General features: G+C 35.4%; 1 protein-coding gene and 1 pseudogene across 2 annotated transcripts in view; both read left to right on the top strand.

Moving 5' to 3' along the window:
* Positions 1-18,934, top strand: part of SYDE2 (synapse defective Rho GTPase homolog 2) — a 52,348-nt gene extending 33,414 nt beyond the window's left edge. Inside the window, exons 5-8 of one of the 2 annotated variants that reach the window (XM_077771116.1) lie at positions 6,997-7,178; positions 10,637-10,868; positions 16,203-16,250; positions 16,819-16,905. In XM_077771116.1, the coding sequence (XP_077627242.1) occupies positions 6,997-7,178; positions 10,637-10,868; positions 16,203-16,213 (425 nt within the window). In that variant the 3' untranslated portion in view covers positions 16,214-16,250; positions 16,819-16,905. Of the gene's footprint in view, positions 1-6,996; positions 7,179-10,636; positions 10,869-16,202; positions 16,251-16,818 lie in introns of both variants that reach the window. The other variant, XM_077771115.1, reaches the window with a different exon arrangement.
* Positions 1,825-5,509, top strand: LOC144237430 (CBY1-interacting BAR domain-containing protein 1-like; annotated as a pseudogene).
* Positions 18,935-22,178: the final 3,244 nt, after the last annotated feature.

Below are 22,178 nucleotides of genomic sequence, written 5' to 3'. Positions count from 1 at the left end.
TCTGTGTCTCTATTTGGTATGTTCAGTCTTCTAGCTTCTTGAACATAGAGAATACCATATAACTGTTGCAAGGTCTTGTCTACTAATTCTATCAGCTATGTCATTTCTGAGTTAGTTCACAGTTGATTTTTCTCCTCATTGTAGATCATATTTGCCTGCTTCTTTATAGACATGGTCATTTTTTATTGGATGTCAGATGTTGTGAATTTTACCTTCCTGGATCCTATATATATATATTTTTTATTTTATAGACACTCTTGGCTTTGTTCTGGAATACAATTAAGTTACTTGGGAACAGTTAGATTCTTTGTAGTTGTGCTTATAAGCCAAATGAAAGCAGCTTTTGAATAAGGCTTCTCTTTGTATTTCTTTGATTCACTACTAAAGCAAAACTCTTCTTTGTAATCATATTCATTTCCTATGGCTGCTGTAGCTAAGTGCCACAAACTAGGTGACTAAAACAACAGAAATTTATTGCGTCATGGTTCTGGAGGCTGGAAGTCCAAAATCAAGGTGTCAGCAGGGTCTTGCTCCCTCTGAAACCTGTAGGGAAATTCTTCCTTGCTTCATCATAGCTTTTGGTTTTTTTCTGGCAGTCTTTGACATTCCTTGGTTTACAGATACATCACTCCAGTTCTCTGTCTTCACAAAGTTCTCCTCATGATTCTTCACATCCTCTTGCCTCTATGTCTATCTGTCTCTGTGTCTAAATTCCCCTTTTATAAGGACAACAGTCATAATGTATTAGGGCCCACCCTACTGACTTAATTTTAAGTCAGTATTTAAGTCATTGATTATCTCTATAAAGATCCTATTCCAAACAAGGTCACATTCTGAGGTACTGTGGAATAAGACTTAAATATATTTTTGTGGAAGACGTAATTCAGCCTATAAGAGTACTATACCCAAATCTCATGAGTTATGAAGTTTTTCACTTTGGTTGCTCAGAACAGGAGCTATTGCCTGCTAGTGTAAGCTCCTGAAATTGTTCCCTTTAATCTTATTGGGTGGTTCCTTCTCTAGTGTTGGTTAGTTTCCTCACCTGCATGTGCTGATCAGTACTCAGAGACTCAGGGGGATTCTTGGAAAGGTTTTTGTTTTTGTTTTGAGCAGCTATTTACTTTCTAATATTCTGTCCTGTAAGCTCTAGCTACTTTGACCTCCTTGGTCTTCTAGCTTCTTCTCCTCTACTTAGCTGGACCTACTAGCTACCTGTGTTTGAACCTCCTTACTGTGACTTGGAAAGGCTTTCAGACAATAAGGCAGTTATGAGCACACTTCATTAGTTTCCCATCCCTTAGGAATCACTATCCTTCTTTGCCTGATGTCCAATGTGTTAGACATAGGTTTTTGGCTTTTTTCAGATATTTTATCTGGTGTTCCCAGTTGTTGCAGGCAGGAGGTTAAATCTGGTCCCCATTGCTCCATGTTGGCTGGAACATCTGGTCTGTTTTTCTGGCCCCAACAAGAGCTGCTTTGGAATACTGTGATGTGGCTGTAAAACTGATTAAGGGAGCTTTCTGCATACTGAGAAGATCTCAGGGATGTTAAATGAAAAAGCAAGAAACAGAACAGGACATAATATGCTATGTTTTATGTAATAAAGGATAATAATAGTAATACATTATGTATATTTACATAAACAAACATGAAAGGATCCATAAGAGGCTAATGAATCATATTACTATCAAAATTGAAAAGATTATTAGATGGGAGTGGGGGCTCCAAGAGGTAGCACCTTGCACTCTAGTGCATGCTCAGGCGTGTCAGAGCCCATGTTGTTGGATCCTGGCCCCCAGGGTCCCCGGCTGTGCCCAAGGCAAGATGTTGAGGCACAGGTTGGAAACCCAGGACTCTCAAACCAGAGAACTGCAAGATGTTGTCACAAATGTGGAGACACATTTTGGAGAGCTGTGCCAAATCTTTGTTGCTTATGTGCACAAAATTGCCTGACTGTGAGACAAAGTAGAACTCCTGGTGAATGTCTTTGTTTAGGTTTATTCCTAGGTATTTTATGGTTTTTTGTGCAATTGTGAATGGGATCAGTTTCTTGATTTCTCTTTTTGTTGCTTCATTATTGGTGTATAAAAATGCAACCAATTCCTGTACGCTGATTTTGTATCCTGCAACTTTGATGAATTCCTAGATCAGATCAAGTAGGCTTCTCGTGGAGTCTGTCAGGTTTTCTATATACAGTATCATCTCATCTGCAAAAAGTGAGTTTGACTTCTTCTTTATCAATTCTGATGTCTTTGATTTCTTTTTGTTGTCTGATTGCTGATGCTAGGACTTCAGGACTATGTTAAACAACAGTGGTGAGAGTAGACATCCCTGTCGTGTTCCTGATCTCAGGGGGAGTGCTCTCAGTTTTTCCCCATTGAGGATGATGTTAGCTGAGGGCTTCTCATAGATGGCTTTGATGATGTTTAAGTAAGTTCCTTCTATCCTGACTTTCTCGAGGGTCTTTATTAACAAGGGATGCTGTATTTTGTCAAATGCTTTTTTTGCATCTGTCGACAGGATCATATAGTTTTTATCTTTTCTTTTGTTAATGTGATGTATCAAAAGAACATAAAATACCAAACAAAAGATACAGGAGATCTGTATGATGAAAACTATAGAAAACTTATGAAGGAAATTGAAGAAGACACAAAGAAATGGAAAAACATTTNTGCTGATGCATAGGGGCACTTGTACCCCAATGTTCATAGCAGCACTCTCAACAATAGCCAAAACATGGAAAGAGCCTAAGTGTCCATCAACGGACGAATGGATCAAGGAGATGTGGTATATGTATACAATGGGATACTACATGACAATGAGAAAGAAAGAAACGTGGCCATGTGTAGCAACATGGATGGAACTAGAGGGTGTTATGCTGAGTGGAATAAGTCAGGCAGAGAAGGATAAATACCATATGTTTGCACGTGCAGGTGGAGTAGGAGGAACTTAACAAAGGACCATGAGGGAGAAGGGGAAAAATAGTTAGGGAGAGGGAGGGAGGCAAACCATGAGAGACCCTTGAATGCTGAGAACAAACTGAGGGCTGATTGGGGGTGGGAGAGAGGGGAAGGGGGGTGATGGGCATGGGGGAGGGCACTTGTTGGGATGAGCACTGGGTGTTATATGGAAACCAACTTGACAATAAACTATTTAAGAAAAAAAAAAAAAACTGGTGAATGAAATCAACCTGTATGCCTCTACAGGGAGCCCAGGTCTAGAGCAGGGCCTGAAAAAATAACGGAGGAAAGGAAAGAAGGAAACAAGGAGGGAGGAAAAGACGGAGAGAGAGACAAAAACAGAGAGAAAGGAAGAAAGCAGGGCCTAAAAATCTTTGCAGATAAGTTTGCCAAACTTGAGTAATTTATCAACAAATGAAGGTTGACAGACTTGAAACCTTCAAAGTAGTTGAACCTTTGAAAGCTATGAACCATTGTGAAAATAAAATGAGATAACCTCAAAGTAGCATTATAGCAAGAACTGGAAAGCCAGTCAGTTAACTCAGAAAGAACACATCAGCAAAACCCATCTGATTGACATATTATTGTATCTTTTGACTTTTGACCTTTTTTGTTTGTTTTGTTTGTTTTTTAATGTTTGTTTATTTTTAAGAGAGTGCAAGTGGGGGAGGGGTAGAGTGAGGGGGACAGATGATCAGAAGCGGGCTCTGCACTAATAGCAGTGAGCCTGATATGGGGCTTGAACTCAAACTGTGAGATCATGACCTGAACCAAAGTTAGATGCTCAACTGACTGAGCCACCCAGGTCCCCCTGACTTTTGATCTTTAAAAAAATGTTTTATAAGGCTGAAACTTAATTGCAGAGAACTACAGTGGATGCTACCTGAACAACTTGTCATCTGGAGGAAACTATTGGCAATTTTGTAAAGGAGAAAATAAAGGACATAAAGACTATATTTTCAGAATTTATCACTATTAAAATGTTACTTCATGGCAAAGCTTTAAAGGTCTCCACTGCTACCTGCCAAAATATACAAAACATTGATGAAGATCTAGAAGTTTTCCGAAATTGTCCATATCAACCAGATTATTCATCCTGTTTAGATATTGTAAGAGCAAATCCAAAGTCAGCTCTTCAAAGATCACTGTCAACTAAGTGTGTATGTGAAATAGAACAGGTAGTCACTGCTGACTAAGAAAGGATCAACAGGCAGAAGATGATGATGAAGAGGATGATGAAGACTTACATTATAGAAGAAAATTAGTTTTCTTAAGTAACTTCACATTTCATTTTTCTTTTTCTTTTTTTTAAATGTTTATTTTTGAGAGAGAGAGAGAGTGAGCAGGGAAGGGGCAGAGAGAGAATCTCAAGCAGGCTGTGTGCTGTCAGCCTGGCAGCACAGAGCCTGACACAGGGCTTAACCTCATGACTGTGTGAGATCACGACTTGAGCCGAACAAAGGCAGATGTTTAACCAACTCAACCACCCAGGCACCTCTCACATTTCATTTTTCATCTTAAATGACTTGGAATCCAGAATTACTACATTCTAAAACTTTATACTGGCTTCATAGACAGTAAACCCCAAATGAAGTCCTACTGAAAATGAAAATTAAAGGAAATTTATGATGACCAAAAAATGAAGGTTTAAAAAATATTACACACCAGTCATTTCAATATCCTATCTAGCAGTATGTGATTTTTGAATAGGTTCCATTAAAAAAAAATGATGTAGTTCATATTAATGCAAAGTACCTAGTTGAGATTGCAATATAAGCACTGTAGATGAAAAAAACAAGAGATCTAACACTTCCACTTGCTTCTTTTGCTTTCATCACCTAAAAAGGTCGTTAGTCCTTCTGATTGAATACAAATTCTGTTCCGTAAAGTCTTATCAAAAAGACAGTTTTTTTCTTTACTGTTTTTCCCTTTTACTACAACCTGAAGTTTCCTTATTTGATGCATAATTTACTTTTCAACAAGTGTGTAATTACTTTTGATTACAGGTAATGAGACACTAGGATATCAGTGTCTTAAAACTACATAAAGTATAAATTTTGCTTCACATAAATGTGAAAGCCATATTGAGCCTGATTTTGGTATTAAAATGAAAATGCTATCATAGTAAAGCATTATACGCAGTACTGTACAACTTCTGGGAAGCTGTAATTTGTGGAATGTGGCCTAAGAAAATATCATGGAAAACCATAAATCATTACAACTCTGTAAAAATTTTTACCAAACCACCATTTAATTAATGAAAGAGTATATAGTTTTATTCCTGAAAATAATCAATTTAGTAGAGCCTTTCAGTAAGTATAATATACGTGTTTCTTTGGATGGGGATTGTACTTTTGTTATTTCATGGATACCAGTCAGGCATATAAAAATTATGAAATTCATAAAATCATTTGGGATAACCACAAAAAGCAGTCTAAGTTCTCAGTTTAGCTGAGAGCATGTTCTGAATCGATATTGTTTATTTTTAGATTTTTGGTGTCCGAAAATCACCTAATCTCCCTTGTGATCATATTGTAGGTTTTAGCTAGTGCCTTACCTACCTTGCTTCTATGTAACATCCATAAATCACCGTTTCCTGTTTCCTCTACCATACATGATCTCTCTTAGTTCATAACCACTGAGGTGTGTTTGGAATTGACTTCCTTCTCTCCTGTTAGAGTGACAAGTGTGATGATGTCTGTTCTTGGCTTTTGGTTTTATTTATTTGATTTTAGGAATGATTTTTTTCCTCTCATACAATGCTGAAGCATTTGAGATTATCCAACCACTTGTAAATATGTTTAAGACACATAAAAATATTAAAGGAGAAATGTATTTATATAGCTCACTTATTTGCAAGTCCTTTGGACCACTTTTTTTCTATCGAGGTGTAGTTGTTGTATACCATTATATTAGTTTCGTGTGTACAATATAGCGATTCAATATTTGTATATATTATGAAATGATCAGCATGATAAGTCTACTTAACATTACATAGTTCCAAATCCATTACCATGCATAGTTAGAATTTTTTTTTTACGTGATGAGAACTTTTAGGATTTACTCTTGTATATCAGTTATGCCTTAAGTAAAAAAAGAAAAAAGAAAACATATTAAATTTATCCTTTCCCAAAATAAGTTACCCCTAATTTATCAAAATTCCCAACCCCACTTTTAAAAATCTGATTGCAAGATGTGATTTCAGTTTATTCAAGCAGGTATTTTGATCCATCCTTCTTTTTGGATACAACCCCAAAATCTACAAAGCAGTGTAAGGGAGAATCCTGTTTCTCATCAGCAAATAAACAAAACAACCTTCAAATATACAACACAGTATTATGAAACACCATGTTGTTCATGGACAGTTGGTATTCTTTATCAAATGAAAAGTCTAGAAATTAAACATCCATGTAATTGGAATAATTTACAATAAATATTAGTATGCCTTGCTTTCTCAACTTTTGTTTTATATGTTTTCTATTTTATATGCATTTATAGAGGGCCAGAATCAATAGAGCATATGCACTGCGAATTGTTTACCTTATAAGTAACAAACCTAATGTGTATGGTACTTGGAAATTATTTTAGCATGCTTTCAAAACAAGAAGTCAATTACCACGGTAATTTATAAGAATACAAAATGGTAGTATTTTGTTATAATAGTTTGTTGTTGTTGCTTTTATTATTTTCAGAACATTAAAGGTTAATTATAGGGGCACCTGGGTGGCTCATTTGGCTAGGCGTCTGACTTTGGCTCAAGTCATGATCTCATGGTTCGTGGGTTTGAGTCCCGCGTCGGGCTCTGTGCTGACAGCTAGCTCGGAGCCTGGAGCCTGTCTTCAGATTCCGTATCTCCCTCTCTCTCTTTGACCCTCCCCTGCTCACACTGTCTCTGTCTCTCTCTCAAAAATAAGTAAAACCTTTTTTAAAAAATTTTAAAAAGGTTAATTATAACAATATTTCAATTAAAATAATTCACCACAGTTTTTATTTTATTCTGAAGACCAATTGCTATCTCTGTCTTTGTTTTTTAAAGGTGTTCTTAAGGACTATCTAAGAGAACTTCCTTCTCCTCTGATAACAAAGCAGCTTTATGAGGCTGTAATAGATGCAATGGCAAAAAACCCTTTGAAAATGTCATCAAGTGGATGTGAGAACGACCCAAGTGACTCTAAGTATACTGTTGACCTGCTCGATTGTCTGCCTGATGTTGAGAGGGTAAGCATCAGCGGTATACCATTTCCCTGAAAGCCAGCTAATAAATATACACTTAGCTCCAGAGCTACAAATAGTTTTTCAGGTATTTCACCTCTGTGGCACTTATGAGTTTAAGCTGTGTCTTTACTGAGGGCTAGATTTAAACAGCATAAATCTAAATGACAATTTTATCTTTTCTGTTTATAATTTTAGTCTAGGCATAGGTACTTTCTTTAATAATAACCTTATTATTAAAATAATATCTTTATTATAGAAAAATTGAGAAGATATGGAAAAGAAGAATGGAAAATTGCAATTATCAATATCCAAAGGCAACAATAATTAATGTATTAGTTTATTTCCTTTTAGTATTTAAAAAAAATGGTGACTATTTCTGTGTAAGACTTAAGCAACCCTCACCACCATCATCATTTTCCTTCTTGCCTCTTCCCATTTGCCTCCTTATAGTCTAAATCTTGGGACCAGTATCTTCAGGACCAGAGGAAATAGAAGGGTAGCTGGGTCCACAGAACCAGTCTTAGCCTAAGTTTAGCTGATGTTCTTAGAACAAAAGAGAAAATAAAAGAGAGATGGCTGGGCTTGTCCAGATGAGGCCAACTTTGCCTATATTTCTTATCATGTAAGGGTAGAAAGGGCAAGAGTAAATGTGTGAAAATATTAAGTCCCATATCTTCATTCACCTTTGCTGTTCCCTTCTAAATCCCTTTGCTGTGCTCAGTACAATTAGATTAGCAAGTACTACTCCTGTGAATGGAAAGAAGGGAACAGCTACAAAGAGGTAAGCAGAAGCAGAAGGGTGGAGTGAAAGAGTAGAAATATTCCTTCTTTGATGCAAGGTAAAATTGTGTCATTTGACGTACACGTGAAGAAACGAGTGTCTGGAAATTTAAATCACTTGCCCAAGTTCTATAGCTTTTATGAGTGCTGTAGTCTGTCACCTGAATTTATAGGTCTTTCTGGCCCTAAAGTTCATGCTATTAGCATCCTTTCTATAAAGGCTGTATAATATTCTATTGAGTGGATTTGATATACTTAATCACTATTCTCTTTTGTATAATATTTGGGTTTTGAGCCTATTTGTATATATTTGTATGCAGAGATTTCTTTTCAGTTAGAGTTACTTATTTGGAATAGAATCTTAGAGTAGAATTGTTGATTTAAATGATGTGAACATTCGGGGTGCCTGGGTGGCTCAGTCGGTTGGTTAAGCATCCGACTTCGACTCTGGTCATGATCTCATGGTTCATGGGGTTTGAGCCCCGCGTTGGGCTCTGTGCTGACAGCCAGCTCAGAGCCTGGAGCCTGTTTCAGATTCTGTGTCTCCCTCTCCCTCTGACCCTCCCCTGCTCATGCTGTCTCTCTCTGTCTCAGAAATAAATAAAATATTTTTTTAAAATTAAAAAAAAATAAATGATGTGAACATTCAAAGGCTCTTAATACATTTTCATATTACTTTTCAAAAGAGACAATAACAGTGGCATTTTTGGGCTCATCTTTATTTAGTAGACAAAAAATATTTTAAATTATATTTCTTGGTTTGCTATTGAGATTAAACCTAAGATATTTAGGCAGGTGTGGTTGTGTGTGTGTGTGTGTGTGTGTGTGTGTGTGTGTGTGTGTTTGTTTTGGTAGGCTTCATGCCCAGTATGGAGCCCAACACGGGCNGCACAGTATGCTGAAAGTAGCCTTAAGATGACAACATGTGTACAATCCCATTTATGTTAGGAAATTTATAGTGAGTGGAGAAGAGGAATAGATATTCATTATTTACATTGTTTTTATGATTCATTTATTTGATTTGTTTTGATTTCAAAATACCAATTACAGGCTTCTCTAACTTTCATTCTTTCTTCACTCCTTTCTTTCTCAGCTGAACAAGAGAAGAGTATTTATTTTGGCTGTCCTTATTTCTTCACCACCCTTGGCTATTCAACACATTGTAATCTGGCTCCCTACCCTATCTTTCTGGACTTGTTTTTGCCAAGGTTACTAATGACCTTCTGATCACTGAATCCATTTTTCACTTTTGGCTCTAGAAATATGTCATTTTGATTGCTTCTTTTTTAATAACTTTTTGAAATTACAGTTTTATTTGGCATTCATTTCTTTAATACAATTATGAAGAAATTATACTCTCATTTAAAAAAAACATTTTTTTAATGTTTTATTTATTTCTGAGAGATAGAGACATGGCATGAGCAGGGGAGGGTCAGAGAGAGAGGGAGATAGAGAATCTGAAACAAGCTCCAGGCTCTGAGCTGGCAGTTAGCGCAAANACTTTTTGAAATTACAGTTTTATTTGGCATTCATTTCTTTAATACAATTATGAAGAAATTATACTCTCATTTAAAAAAAACATTTTTTTAATGTTTTATTTATTTCTGAGAGATAGAGACATGGCATGAGCAGGGGAGGGTCAGAGAGAGAGGGAGATAGAGAATCTGAAACAAGCTCCAGGCTCTGAGCTGGCAGTTAGTGCAAACCTGATGTGGGGCTCGAACCCATGAACCGTGAGATCATGACCTGAGCCGAAGTTGGACGCTTAACTGACTGAGCCACCCAGGCGCCCCTGTATACTCTCATTTTATTTGTTAAACGATTGATCACAGCCAGTACTTCAAAAACATTTCTTTCTGTAATTGATTAGACCTAAATAACCTTCTACCCCTTACTATTTCTTCAGGTTTTAAAAAGGATTCTTTTTTGGGGCACCTGGCTGGCTCAGTTGAAAGAGCATGTGACTCTTGAGCCTCAGGGTCATGAGTTCAAACCCCATGTTGGGTGTGAGATTACTTAAACAAATAAAAATACTTCTTAAAAAAGTATTCTTTTTCAACAAATTTTTCTTTTCTTTTTTTTTTTTTTATCTCTAGCTATTCTATTCTTTTTTCCATGGTTTGTCTACTTAAGGTGTTTGTTAGTTAAGCACACTGGCCTTTTTCCTAATCTGGATCATAATAGACCCTGGCCATGTTGGAAATTGTTGGCTTCCTAGGTTTAAGGTTGGTAGTCCCCCAGGGGTGCCTGGGTGGCTCTCTCTGTCTCTCTCTCTCTCTCTCTCTCAGAAGTAAATAAAACATTAAAACAAAAAAGGTTGGTAGTCCCCTACTTATGACTAGAAGATTTATCTGTTCTTAAAGATAAACACTCTTACCTAATCCCTTTTCTATCACAGCCTTTGCTGTTTTCATTTTAGAGGAGGGAAGAGAGGAAAACGTTGATGTATATTTTCCTAGGGACTCCAGTTGAAATTTGGAATGCATTCATGAGCCTTTTATAAAGACTATACATTTTAACCATCTAATCAATCAAAGTATGTCATTGGAACCCAAGGGTCCAATCTTAGAAACAACCTTCTGAAAAGTAATAGAATGTCTGTTTATATTTTCTGCTTTAAATTGTGTCCTTGAATTTGGCCCTGTGTATAACTTTATTAAATGAAATGTAATTTAATTTAGGCAACCCTAAAGATGTTGTTGGATCATTTGAAATTGGTGGCTTCTTATCATGAAGTGAATAAAATGACTTGCCAGAATTTGGCTGTGTGCTTTGGACCAGTATTATTGAGTCAGAAGCAAGAGACTTCCACCCATAACAACAGAGTCTTTACTGACTCAGAAGAACTTGCAACTGCTTTGGATTTCAAAAAACATATTGAAGTTCTTCATTATTTACTTCAACTCTGGCCAGGTAAATGATTCTGTGGAAATAATTTTCTCTTTCAAGGATAGAGTGTTGGAATTAGCTAATCACTAAATCTGCCCATATATGATTGAAGAAAATATTTTCTAGATTTTGCTTTTTCCTTTTAAATTTTTTGCTTTTGCTGATATTATAGCCATATAGATCAACATACACATTTTGGACTAGGTCAGATCAGGATTTGTATCCTGGTTGTGTTACTTATTAGCAAATTCTTTAACATCTTACAGCCTCAGTATCATCTTTTGTCATAGGGACTTAATAATATGTTTATGGGACTTATAGAAGGATTAAATAAGGAGTTATGTATGTAAGCTGCTCAGTGCAGCTCTTGTCGCATATTAGGTACTCTGTAAATATTAACTTCTTAGTCTTCTCATTTTTAGTTCAACTGGTATGAAGCAGAATTCATTTTACTCCTTCATTCAGTTCTTCTTCCTGACATCTTTACTGTATTCATGGTTCATTCTTCAAATTACCCAGGCTTGATATGACAGTTATCTTTGATCTTTTCCATCTTTCTTATCCATCCCTTGTTCCAGGCAATAACTAAAAGCCGACAATTATTTTCCTACTCTATCTCTTATATAGTTTCAGAGCTAAAAGGAATACATATTTAATTAGATATTCTAATGCTATATTTAAGTTCCAAATTTTTCTAATCCTGCAGTAACCCCTGCTTCCTTTCTCTACCCTGCATAGTACCAAACATGAAAGTACCTAGGAGCTCTGTGTAGCATATAGTGGTAAAAGTGGTTGGGCCCTGGAGTCAGGCTTGGATTCAGATCCAGATTGTGGCCCAGGCATATACTTTAATTCCCCTCAGTATGCTTCCCTATAAATAGTGCCTACCTCGGGGTTGTGAAGATTCTGCAGATAAAGCATCAAAAGCAGTGAGAAAAGTGTTTTGTGTAAAGTTAGCTCTTTGTTGCTCTTTTAATGATATCTATAAGGATGGACCAAAGTGCAATGAAATGCTTGATTTAGTCTTTTAAAATACATCTATCTAATTTTAAAAAGTGTATTAAAAATGTTAACTTTTTAATTTGGAAAATTAAAATTTGTGCTTTCTTTCAAACACAGGCTTAAAAATCATTTCTAATTTATCTTTTAACTGAATTTGTATATATTATTAATTGTTTTAAAATCCTGAATCAAGATTCTTTGACTAATTGGTTTGATTTCTGCATTTGGTGCCCAACATAAGGATCTCTCAGGGTAAAGTTTTAAATGTGTCTCCTATAGTTTTTCCTACAACTGCTTTAATTCTAATAAATATCAGGAATTGGGAAATCAGCCATCTTCATTCTAATCACAAGTGAAAACTTGCTTACCTGGAGATAAACACAGTTTACTATCAGAACCTGATTTCTTTATCATTAATTCTGTATCAGAGGTTAATGTTACTTAAAAATAACTGCCCTTAAGGACCTGAATACACATTTTTTCCAAAGAAGACATACAGATGGCCAACAGACACACCAAAAGATGTTCAGCATCATTCATCATCAGGGAAATGCAAATGAAAACCACAATGAGATATCCCCTTACACCTGTCTGAATGGCTGCATCAAAAAGGGAAGAAATAACAAATGTTGGTGAGGATGTGGAAAAAAGGGAACCCTTGTGCAGTGTTGGTGGGAATGTAAATTGGTGTAGCTGCTATGGAAAACACTGTGGAGGATCCTCAAAAAATTAAAAATAGAAATACCATACAACCTAGTAATTCCACTATGGGGTGTTTACCCGAAGAGAATGAAAACACTAATTTGAAAAGATACATGTACCCGTATGTTTATTGCAGCTTTACAATAGCCAGGATATGGAAGCAGCCTAAAGTGTCCATCAGTAGATGAATGGATAAAGAAGTTGTGGCATATATACCATCTGTGGAATATTGCTCTGCTATTAAAAAAAAAAAAAAAAAAATGACCTTGTCATTCACAACAGTACGGATGGACCAAGAGGGAATCATGTTAAGTGAAAGAAGTCAGACAGAGAAAGGCAAATACCATATAATTTCACATACATATGGAATCTAAAAACCAAAACAAATAAATAAATGAAAAAACTGGAAATAGACTCATAAATACAGAGAGTAGGTGGCATGGGGGGACGAGTGAAATTGTTAAAGGAGACTAAGAAATACAGGCTTCCAGTTATAAAATAAATAAAGTCACGGGGATGAAAAGTACAGTATGGGGAGTATAGTCAACAATATTGTGATAATGTTGGTGAACAGATGATAACTACACTTATCGTGGGGAGCACTGTGTAATGTACAGAGTTGTTGATTCACCTGAAAGTGATATAACATTATATGTCAACTATACTTCAATTAAAAAAAAACATCTGCCTCCTTTTCTATATCCCGTATTTTTCTTTAGTTATAGTACCTCAGACCAAGGGCAGAAAGATGAGAGTAAATACCAATTAGTTTTGCCCTCTAAATCATTTGCTTTTGGATTCAAGAAAAGGGAGACATCAAGTAGAAGCAGTGCAGTGACTGTGCCTGAGAAAGTTGATAGTTGTACAGAGAATGAACCATAGCGTATTAACTCAGTAAATGCTCATCTCGATGCATTAAATAGCAGGTTTGACTTTGCTTGCGATGCATAGCTTACTTATGTTTCTTTTGGAATTTCCCTTACTCTGGAGGTAAAAAGAGTTGGTTCCACGTTTCCCCCCTCCACCTTCGTTTTTACTTTGACTTTTTTGTGTTACTTTTTGTTTTTTCATTTGGAGCAATAATAAAATTTGCTTTGAGCTTTCCATTTGAAAAATCTTATCTTCAAAGTGATCAGTTAGAATCCTAGCATATTGGCACTGAAAGTGAAAATCATCCTGCCAGTGGTGTTTCAGATTGTCTTCTGCCAAGCCCTAAGGTTCTTTGGAAGCAGCTTTGGAGCCACTGGCAGCAGGTGAGGGAACAAAATGGAAACACACTTCCCTTTTGATCAAAACAATTTCCTTTCATCTTTTATATGTATTGGATTTTTATAAATTGTTGCGTTTTAAAAACAGTCTTGCTGTTGTAAGAAGAATATTGAAATTTACTGATAGGCCACTCTTTCTCTTTACAGAAGGGGAAACAGCTTTAGAGTGAGTATAACTCCCAAGACCAGCTGTTTGCTGTATCACATTTTCTGTGATGAGTAAATTTGGTCCAGTTTTTTTGGGGAGGGAGAAGCTATCATTTTTTTCGTATTCCTTTTTGTTTCATTTTTCTCACTAGACTAAGCTGTATGAGGTCAGGGACTAAATTTTGCTTACCCTTACACACCAAAGTCCTAAGACAGTGCTTGGCACTAACTAGGCACTCAATATATTCTATTAAACAAGGAAATTATACTATAGATAAAAGGCTAATAAGGTGATGGTTGAAAATACAAATCCACCAGTAGAAAACAAGACAAGAAAATTAAGATTCTTAGTATGTACATTGCATTTTGAAACATTTTCAGCAACTTTATGGATTACATTTTTAGTTTTATTCTGTTGAAGATGGACAGTCATAGTGCTAGAAAAACCAGAACTTTTCTTTTGGGGTCAAAATTGTCTATTTTCTCTGCATTTTTAATAGGAAAGCATTCTACCATCAATAGTTTAAAAAGTCAGTGAAGTTGATTTTTCAGAAATTGAATTTTTAGTCTAAAAGATATAAAATATCATTATAGCTGGTTTCTTAAATCCTTTCCAAGAAAATCTACAACAATAATGTTTGACTAGGGATTTGGTTTAAGTAATTGGCAACAAAATAAACCTGGATTTTGCAGGTGAATGTCAGAAGATGGGAGCAGGACCAGACAAGCTCTATCCACAGAGTCAAAAGTATGTTACTTTGGGGCACCTGGCTGGCTCAGTCGGTAGAGCATGCAACTCTTGAGCTCGGGGTCATGAGTTCAGGCCCCACGTTGCCAAGGCATAGAGCTTACTTAAAAAAGAAAAAAAAATGTTTTACTTTGGTTGGATCACAAACCAGATTACTTCAAGGTTAGCAAAGTACTGTAACGAAAACAACAGGCATGACACTTAAGCACTAAGAACAGGAATAGCAGGAAAATGAGGGAGAAAAGCCCGGAGACTTAGTGGAGATTAGCAGCTAGAGTAGAAAAAGGAATATGAATAATTAAACAGTGGAAAAATTCAGATATTTATTCTGCAGTTGCATCAGTTAATGGCATGGGGCATTTTATATTAATACTGTCATTAAAGATCAATTTAAATAAATATCAGGGACGCCTGGGTGGCTCAGTTGGTTAAATGTCGGCTCAGGTCATGATCTCTCAGGCGTGGGTTTGAGCCCTGCTTTGGGCTCTGTACTGGAGTCACAGAGCCTGCTTGGGATTCTCTCTCTCCTTCTCCTCTGCTCCTCCCCCACTCACATGCACACTTGCAGGCACTCTTCAAAACTAAAACATTAAAAAAATAAATATCAGGCCTTTATTTTCCAGAAAATTTTAGCTCAAGAGATTTTAGGTATTCATAATTATATATAAATAGCCATCTTAAAAATATAAACAAGTGGAAATGTTAGAAACATACCTATAGATATCAAGTATTTTAATAAAATCTAAATACAAAAAATTATGTGGTCTCAGAAAAATATATTTTGTTAAATCCTTTTTAAGTTTATTTATGAGAGATAGAAACAGAGTATGAGCAGGGGAGGGGCAGAGAAAGAGGGAGATAAAAAATCTGAAGCAGGCTCTAGGCTCTGAACTGTCAGCACAGGGCCCAATGAGGGGCTCGAACTCATGAACGTGAGATCATGACCTGAGCTGAAGCCGGAGGCTCAACTGACTGAGCCACCCAAGCACCCCTGAAAAATGTTAAGATCACTTTAAGTCTGGGAAATTAGCACTATATGCATGTTTGTATTACTTTGCAATTATTTTGTACGGTAGGAAATAAATATTTATTGTATGTTGGAGAGTGTAAAGTGGGTGTGTTATTACTGATAATATAGTCATACTGATAATATGTATCTTAGTGAAAGATAGTATACATGGAGAGGCATTTATTAATGTAGAATAAATAAGCAAAAAGAAAAGTATTTTGGGTAGTTTTCAAAAGCTGTGCCTCAAAATTTAAGTCCATTTTATACACAGAAGAACCATAGATAAATGTTTTGTTCAACATCCACAAAAGGGTAAGCAGTGAAGCCTTGGTTTGTCATGAAGTTATGTGTATCTGTGGTAATCTGCTTGGCCAGCACAATGCATACTCTTAGAAGAAATTAATCTTAATATAAGGAATGTTATTTGAGATTGTTAGATATCTAATTAAAATGGGAAAATAAAATATCTGTACTATTTTCAGGCAATAAATGAAGACTATTAGTAGCTAATGCTGTATAATCAAACTCAGGTAACAAGTGGTCAAATTTAGTATTTGTGCATTTTATCAAAGTGGAATTTGGGCTGCTTAGTAAAATAAATTCTGACACTGCCGCTAATAGAATTGCACAAAAGCACGAAGGTTAGAGTGAGCACTTTAGATGTCTTTGCCTCATTTAGATGTTTGCAGAAGAAGGATCTTCTTGTTTTGTTTTTTGTTTATACACAAACATGCCTTGCCTGCTTTTTGCTGTAGCTTTTAATCTAAAAGAAGCTACCAGCTTAGCTACTGTTTGAATTACAGCTAGATAATAATTAACTTGCGCAGAAAGTTAATCAATGTTGGAAATTTTATTTGTTTGGGGATGTTATGATATGGCATGAATTAGCACCATTGAACATTCTACTAGCTTCTGTCCCTAATCTTGATTATGTCTGGTGATAGAAAAAAGTAATTATGGAATGCTTTTTTTTTAATAGTGTGCATGTTTTGTTTTAATGCATGTTTGTAGTTGATTATTAAATGGCTTATCTTTAGCTCTGTTTTTTAAAGACCAGTTGGATGGCCGTGACTAAGCAAATTTATTGTTTGTTTCTAGTGCAACGTTTAACTGTCAAAGAATCAACAGATAATTTGTTCCCAGAGCAGAAGTCTTCTCTAAGTTATTTGAGGAGGAAGAAAGAACGACCTTGCATGTTAAATTTAAGTGGTACTGATTCATCAAGAATACTTAGACCGAGGCAAACCAGATTAGACAGTCCAGTTAGCAATCGGTATGCAGGAGACTGGAGCAGCTGTGGAGGAAACTACTTTTTAAATACAAAAGAAAATTTAAATGATGTAGATTATGATGATGTCCCTTCAGAAGAGAGAGAAAATGGAGAACATTGCAGCAAAATGTATGGACCAGATATAATGATTGAACAGCCGATACCCTTGTCCGAAGAGTACACATTTCAGACATATTTGACAATGCAGACAATTGAGTCTACAGTGGACCGAAAAGTCAATCTCAAAGATCTACAAGAAAGTATTGATACTTTGATTGGAAATCTGGAGCGTGAACTCAACAAAAACAAGCTGAATATGAGTGTTTAAAATTAAAGGTTTTTATTTGCTTTTTTGTAATGTTTTAAATTTTAAATCTTTCTCATTTTCTTATACCTCTTACAGTGGTTTTATTTTTTTACTTTTAAAAAATCCATTAATTTCTAATAAGTTCATGTGATTCCATTAAAAACACTATTCATTAATGTAATTTTTATTTATCTCATTAGATACTTTTTCTTGGGGCAAAGATAACTTGGACTTGTGGATATTGTAACACATATGGCCAATTCTCTAGAGATAACTTTTAAATGCACTTAAACAAGGTTCAGAGAAGTTATCAGCCCTTCATGGTTTTTGTACTTCGTAGGAACTGCTCTTTTGTAGCTGAAACAGGTGTTTCTTTCAGAGGAACGTGGTAACTGCTCCGTCTGGCTTGCGGTGTGCGCCCATGTACACTGCAACATCCTTTGATCGTATTTCATTTGCAATGCAAATGCTGCTCTATAAAAACCCTTTTTATAAATAAAAGTAAAATTACACAAATATTAATGTATTCTGTATTAACATTCAGTAATTATTTAAGCTTATAAAAATTAAATATTTTTATAATCCTGAAATATGTGTATATTTATAAGTGCATATATGGATAGATGTTAGAGTGAGGGGAGGAATGGGCTACATAATCACATGTATCTTTATATATATGTCATGAGGCCAAAATTATTAGCTTCAAATGTCTTTTTCAGGGACAGAATATTTAAGTTAAAGGAGGAGTTCTGTAGAAACACTTGAACCAAAACACTAGAAGCATCTGAATTAAAATAATAGACTTAATTTTTTTTTTAATTCACAGAAAGTCAAAGTATCCCTAGTGAGAAGTCATCTTTTAGATTGAAATCCTCTAACTTCTTAAGGGATTAAGTGCCCAGATTTCTGCACTAGTGATTTACACTTCAAAAATCTTTACTTATTCTATGCATTTTTATTTTCTGCTTTTTAAAACGAAGTAACTGTGCTTTAAACATATTTATTTGTAGTAGTACATTGATAACATTGACTTTATAATTGCCCTCGTTTGTATCTAAAGAAATCTTGCCAGCATAGTCCATGTTATTGATTTTTAAAAATTAACTTATTTTGGCTACGTGTATCTACGAGATAATCATTATAGCAGTCACAGCAGTGCTTGAAAATGTAAATTTAGAAGATTTTTTTATTAAATTGGAATGTATTTTTTTAACTTTTATACCCACAGAACATGTAATTTTAAAATTATAAGTAAAATTTGAATTACCAACTTAAAGATGTAGCAGCCAGTAGAAAACACTTCTTGATGTTTTTCTAAATATTAAAGTATTTAAATATTTCTGTGTTAAATATACACTGATAAACAGAACACCTTGTTATTTAATTTGAAAGCTCAGTTGTTAAAAAGCCAGATTAATAATTATTTTTATATGGAAATTTCATTTTTTAAAGCTTTGTATAACAATTCAGAAGAATACCAAAAGAATTTGTGACAGGTATATATATTGAGTAAACAGTCAAAAGAAATGTACTTTATGTTTTATAGGAAGACTTTGTTTGCTATATCATGTATAATGTATGAATTGAATAAGTTGTTCCAGAAATATAAAAGTTTTATTAAAGTATTATAACCTTGGTGCCATGCTATTAATTATTGTGATTTTAACGATCACTTATTTTAATGTCATTGTTTTTAAACAAGCATGTTATAGTATTGGACAGTAAAATGTTATCCATACATCCATGTACCAATATCTTTTTGTGCAGAATTGAATTTTCCAAAATCTGAACTATCTTAAAGGCCAGATTTAGTTTGTTATATAATTTTGGGTGGGAGTAGTTTAATCTCTCAATCTTAAATAGAAAATACTAAGCATTTTTGTTGTCTAAATCACCGAGCCCTAACTGTACATCTCTTTTGTGCATTCTGCTGTATTTCGTAGTGCTCTGTAAGTTCACGCCTTTACTTTAAATGGCCTTTAACTTCAGATCTTTTTTTGAGTTCTTATACCTGCTTTTTTAATAAACTACTGGGATCTTTCTACACTGTTAGACTACCAGCTGTCATTCCCTTCTAAGTCTACCTGCCCCAATGTTTTTTAGGATTAAGAAATTTTTAATTTTAGTGCATGTACTAAAATTTCAAGCAATCCATATGGATAGGAAATAAAAAGTCAAAAGTGTGCCTCCGTGCCATTCACACCTAATCCTGCTTCTCAGAGGTAACAACCTCTTCTTCAGGTAGCAACTACCTCTATCACTTGGTCTAGGTTTACTGTGGCTGTTTCTTGATTTGTCATTTAAATCATTATCTGTTGATCGTTTAATATGAATATTAAGGAATGTCCATTCTTCCTCCCCATTGATATTTTTAGTTCTTTTGGTTTCCTTTATAACTAGTAATCTTTATTTCTTGATCCATCTGTATTAAACAGTGTCTCTTGGCTTGCTACCATTGTGGAAAGGACCAGACCTATACTTCCCTTTCAACTCATTACTGCCCTTTACCTCCTAATTTCTCTAAGTTACACAATTAGTCTACTTAATCAACATTAATAGATGTATATTATTTGGGGGAACTATATTTGACTTAAGTTTTTACTTAGATTTCTAAAAACAAATCAATAACTAGCCATTATGTGCTAGATTATGCAAAAGCATTTATAGGAAAACAGGTGATTTTGTCTCCTACATATCCAATCTTCTGTCCTGAGATCTATGCTGATATATGCAGAATATTCCAAGCTATAGGTCAAGTGGATTATTTTATCTTCTAGCTGTCAACTTCTACAAATCATGCTGTGTATCATTTGCTTCAGAATTGAGTCACAGCTTGGGGCACCTGTGGGGCTCAGTTGGTTGAGTGTCTGATTCTTGGTTTCAACTCAGATCAAGATCTCACAGTTTCTTGAGTTCAAGCCCTGCAATGGGCTTTGCACTGGCAGAGCCTGCTTGGGATTCTCTCTCCCTCCCTCCCTGCCCTTCCCCTACTTGTGCTGTCTCTGTCTCTTTCAAAGTAGATTAAAAAACTTAAAAAATAATTGGGTTATGGATTTTGCAGATTTTTATGTTTCCTGGAATAACTGCTTTTTTTTTTTTGACCAAGGTAAAATGCTTTCTTTACTATAACAATTATTTTATCGTGCTATTGAATTACCAAATTTGTTGAGAATGTTTTTAGCTATCATTCTGGGAGTCTTAAAGTATATTCTCACCTTTATTTATTTTTCTTTGACCGAAGAAAAATATCTTCTTCACTATAATCTTGAGATCATCTTAAGTTTTTAAATAACTTTATCAAATTTTGACAAAGTGGTTTTTAGCTATCATCCTGGGATATGTTTTCCTTGCATTCCTGTATTTTATTTTGTTTTACTTTTTTTTTTTAATTTAGGGCTTTTGCTTGCTGAAGTATATAAGTACTTCCCCCCACATACACACACACCTCCTGCTACCCCCTCCCTCTCTCACACCCCCCACCACACTCACCTGCCCCTTCTCAAGCAAGAAGGGTGCTTGAGAGAGAAAGCTTTGAGTCCTTGCATGTCTGACAAGGCCTTCTTTTTTCCCCTATACTTCATTTTGAATGGACCTGCAGTCCCAGGTACAAAGTCACTTTCCTTGAGAACTTTGAAGGCATTTCTCTATTACCTTTACCTTTTTTTTTAATTTAAGATTTTACTAATTTATTTTTTAAGTTTATTTTTGACAGAAGATGAGTGAGGGAGGTGCAGAGACAGAGGGAGACAGAGGGTCCAAAGTGGGCTCTGTGCTGACAGTGAGCCCAATGTAGGGCTCAAATCCATGAACCATGAGATCATGACCTGAGCTGAAGTCAGATGCTCAACCAACTAAGCCACCCAGGTGCCCCATTTTAAAGTAATTTTTATACCCAACGTATGACTCAAACTCACGACCCTGAGATCAAGAGTCACATGATCTACTGACTGAGCCAGCCAGGTACCCCCTTCTCTGTTATCTTCTTACATCCAGTTTTGCAGTTATCCAGGCAAGAAAGATGGTAGTTTCAAATCAGGGAAGCCAAGCAATAGAGGTGGTGAGAACTGGTTGTATTCAGGATGTTTTGGAAGTAGGAGCCAAAAGAATTTGCCAGTGGACTGTGAGAGAGGAGTAAGGCTTGAGCAGCTGAAGAATGTAGTTACCATCAAATGAGACTGAGGTGACTTCACTGTATTTTTTAAATGACCTTCTTGTAGTAGAAGTTGCTATTATTAATGTGGTGTTTATAATGTCCAGTTTAACTATAAGTACTAACACTTTGGTACCTGGTAATGATGCCCACAGTGTCACTGCAAGAGTAAGAAAGCAGAAAGACTAAATAGATATCAAAGCCAAGTTCATGTCATAACTCTCTAGAAAACTTCAGATTGTGTGGCTTTATATTAGAGACCCGAAAGAAACGGTTGGGTAGTGGTATGGTTCCTGAAAAGATTTTAGTTTCCGGACATGACATTAAGGCTTAGAATTTTATAATTTTAAAACACCAACTTTTAGGTACTTGGAAAGTGATAAAAGTATTATGTTTAATAGTAAGTTTTAATTTGAATCTTACAGACCTGAGGACTTTGGTACAAAAAGGAATGCTCTTTTGCTCTTTTCTCAGTCCAGTGCTCACTCATGTTTGATAAGTATTGAAATGCCAGAAATCAGAGTTCTTGGTTGCTTTCTGACTCAGCCAAAAACTGACTGGCTAATTTAGGCAGAAATGGAACTAATTTTTTTAAAAAGTTTCAGAGGGAAGACTGTTTTAGGATGCTAAAAATGTTTTATAATTTGATCTAGGTGGAAACTTCACAGGTGTTTACATATCAAATTCCATACTTAAGATTTTTGCCCTTTATACAAGTCATACCTCAATAT

This window comes from Crocuta crocuta, unplaced genomic scaffold (genome assembly GCF_008692635.1).
Source record: "Crocuta crocuta isolate KB4526 unplaced genomic scaffold, BGI_CrCroc_1.0 scaffold125, whole genome shotgun sequence".
Lineage (NCBI taxonomy): Eukaryota > Metazoa > Chordata > Mammalia > Carnivora > Hyaenidae > Crocuta > Crocuta crocuta.
Note: the sequence above shows the minus strand (reverse complement) of the source record. Positions and strands in the feature narration are given on the sequence as shown.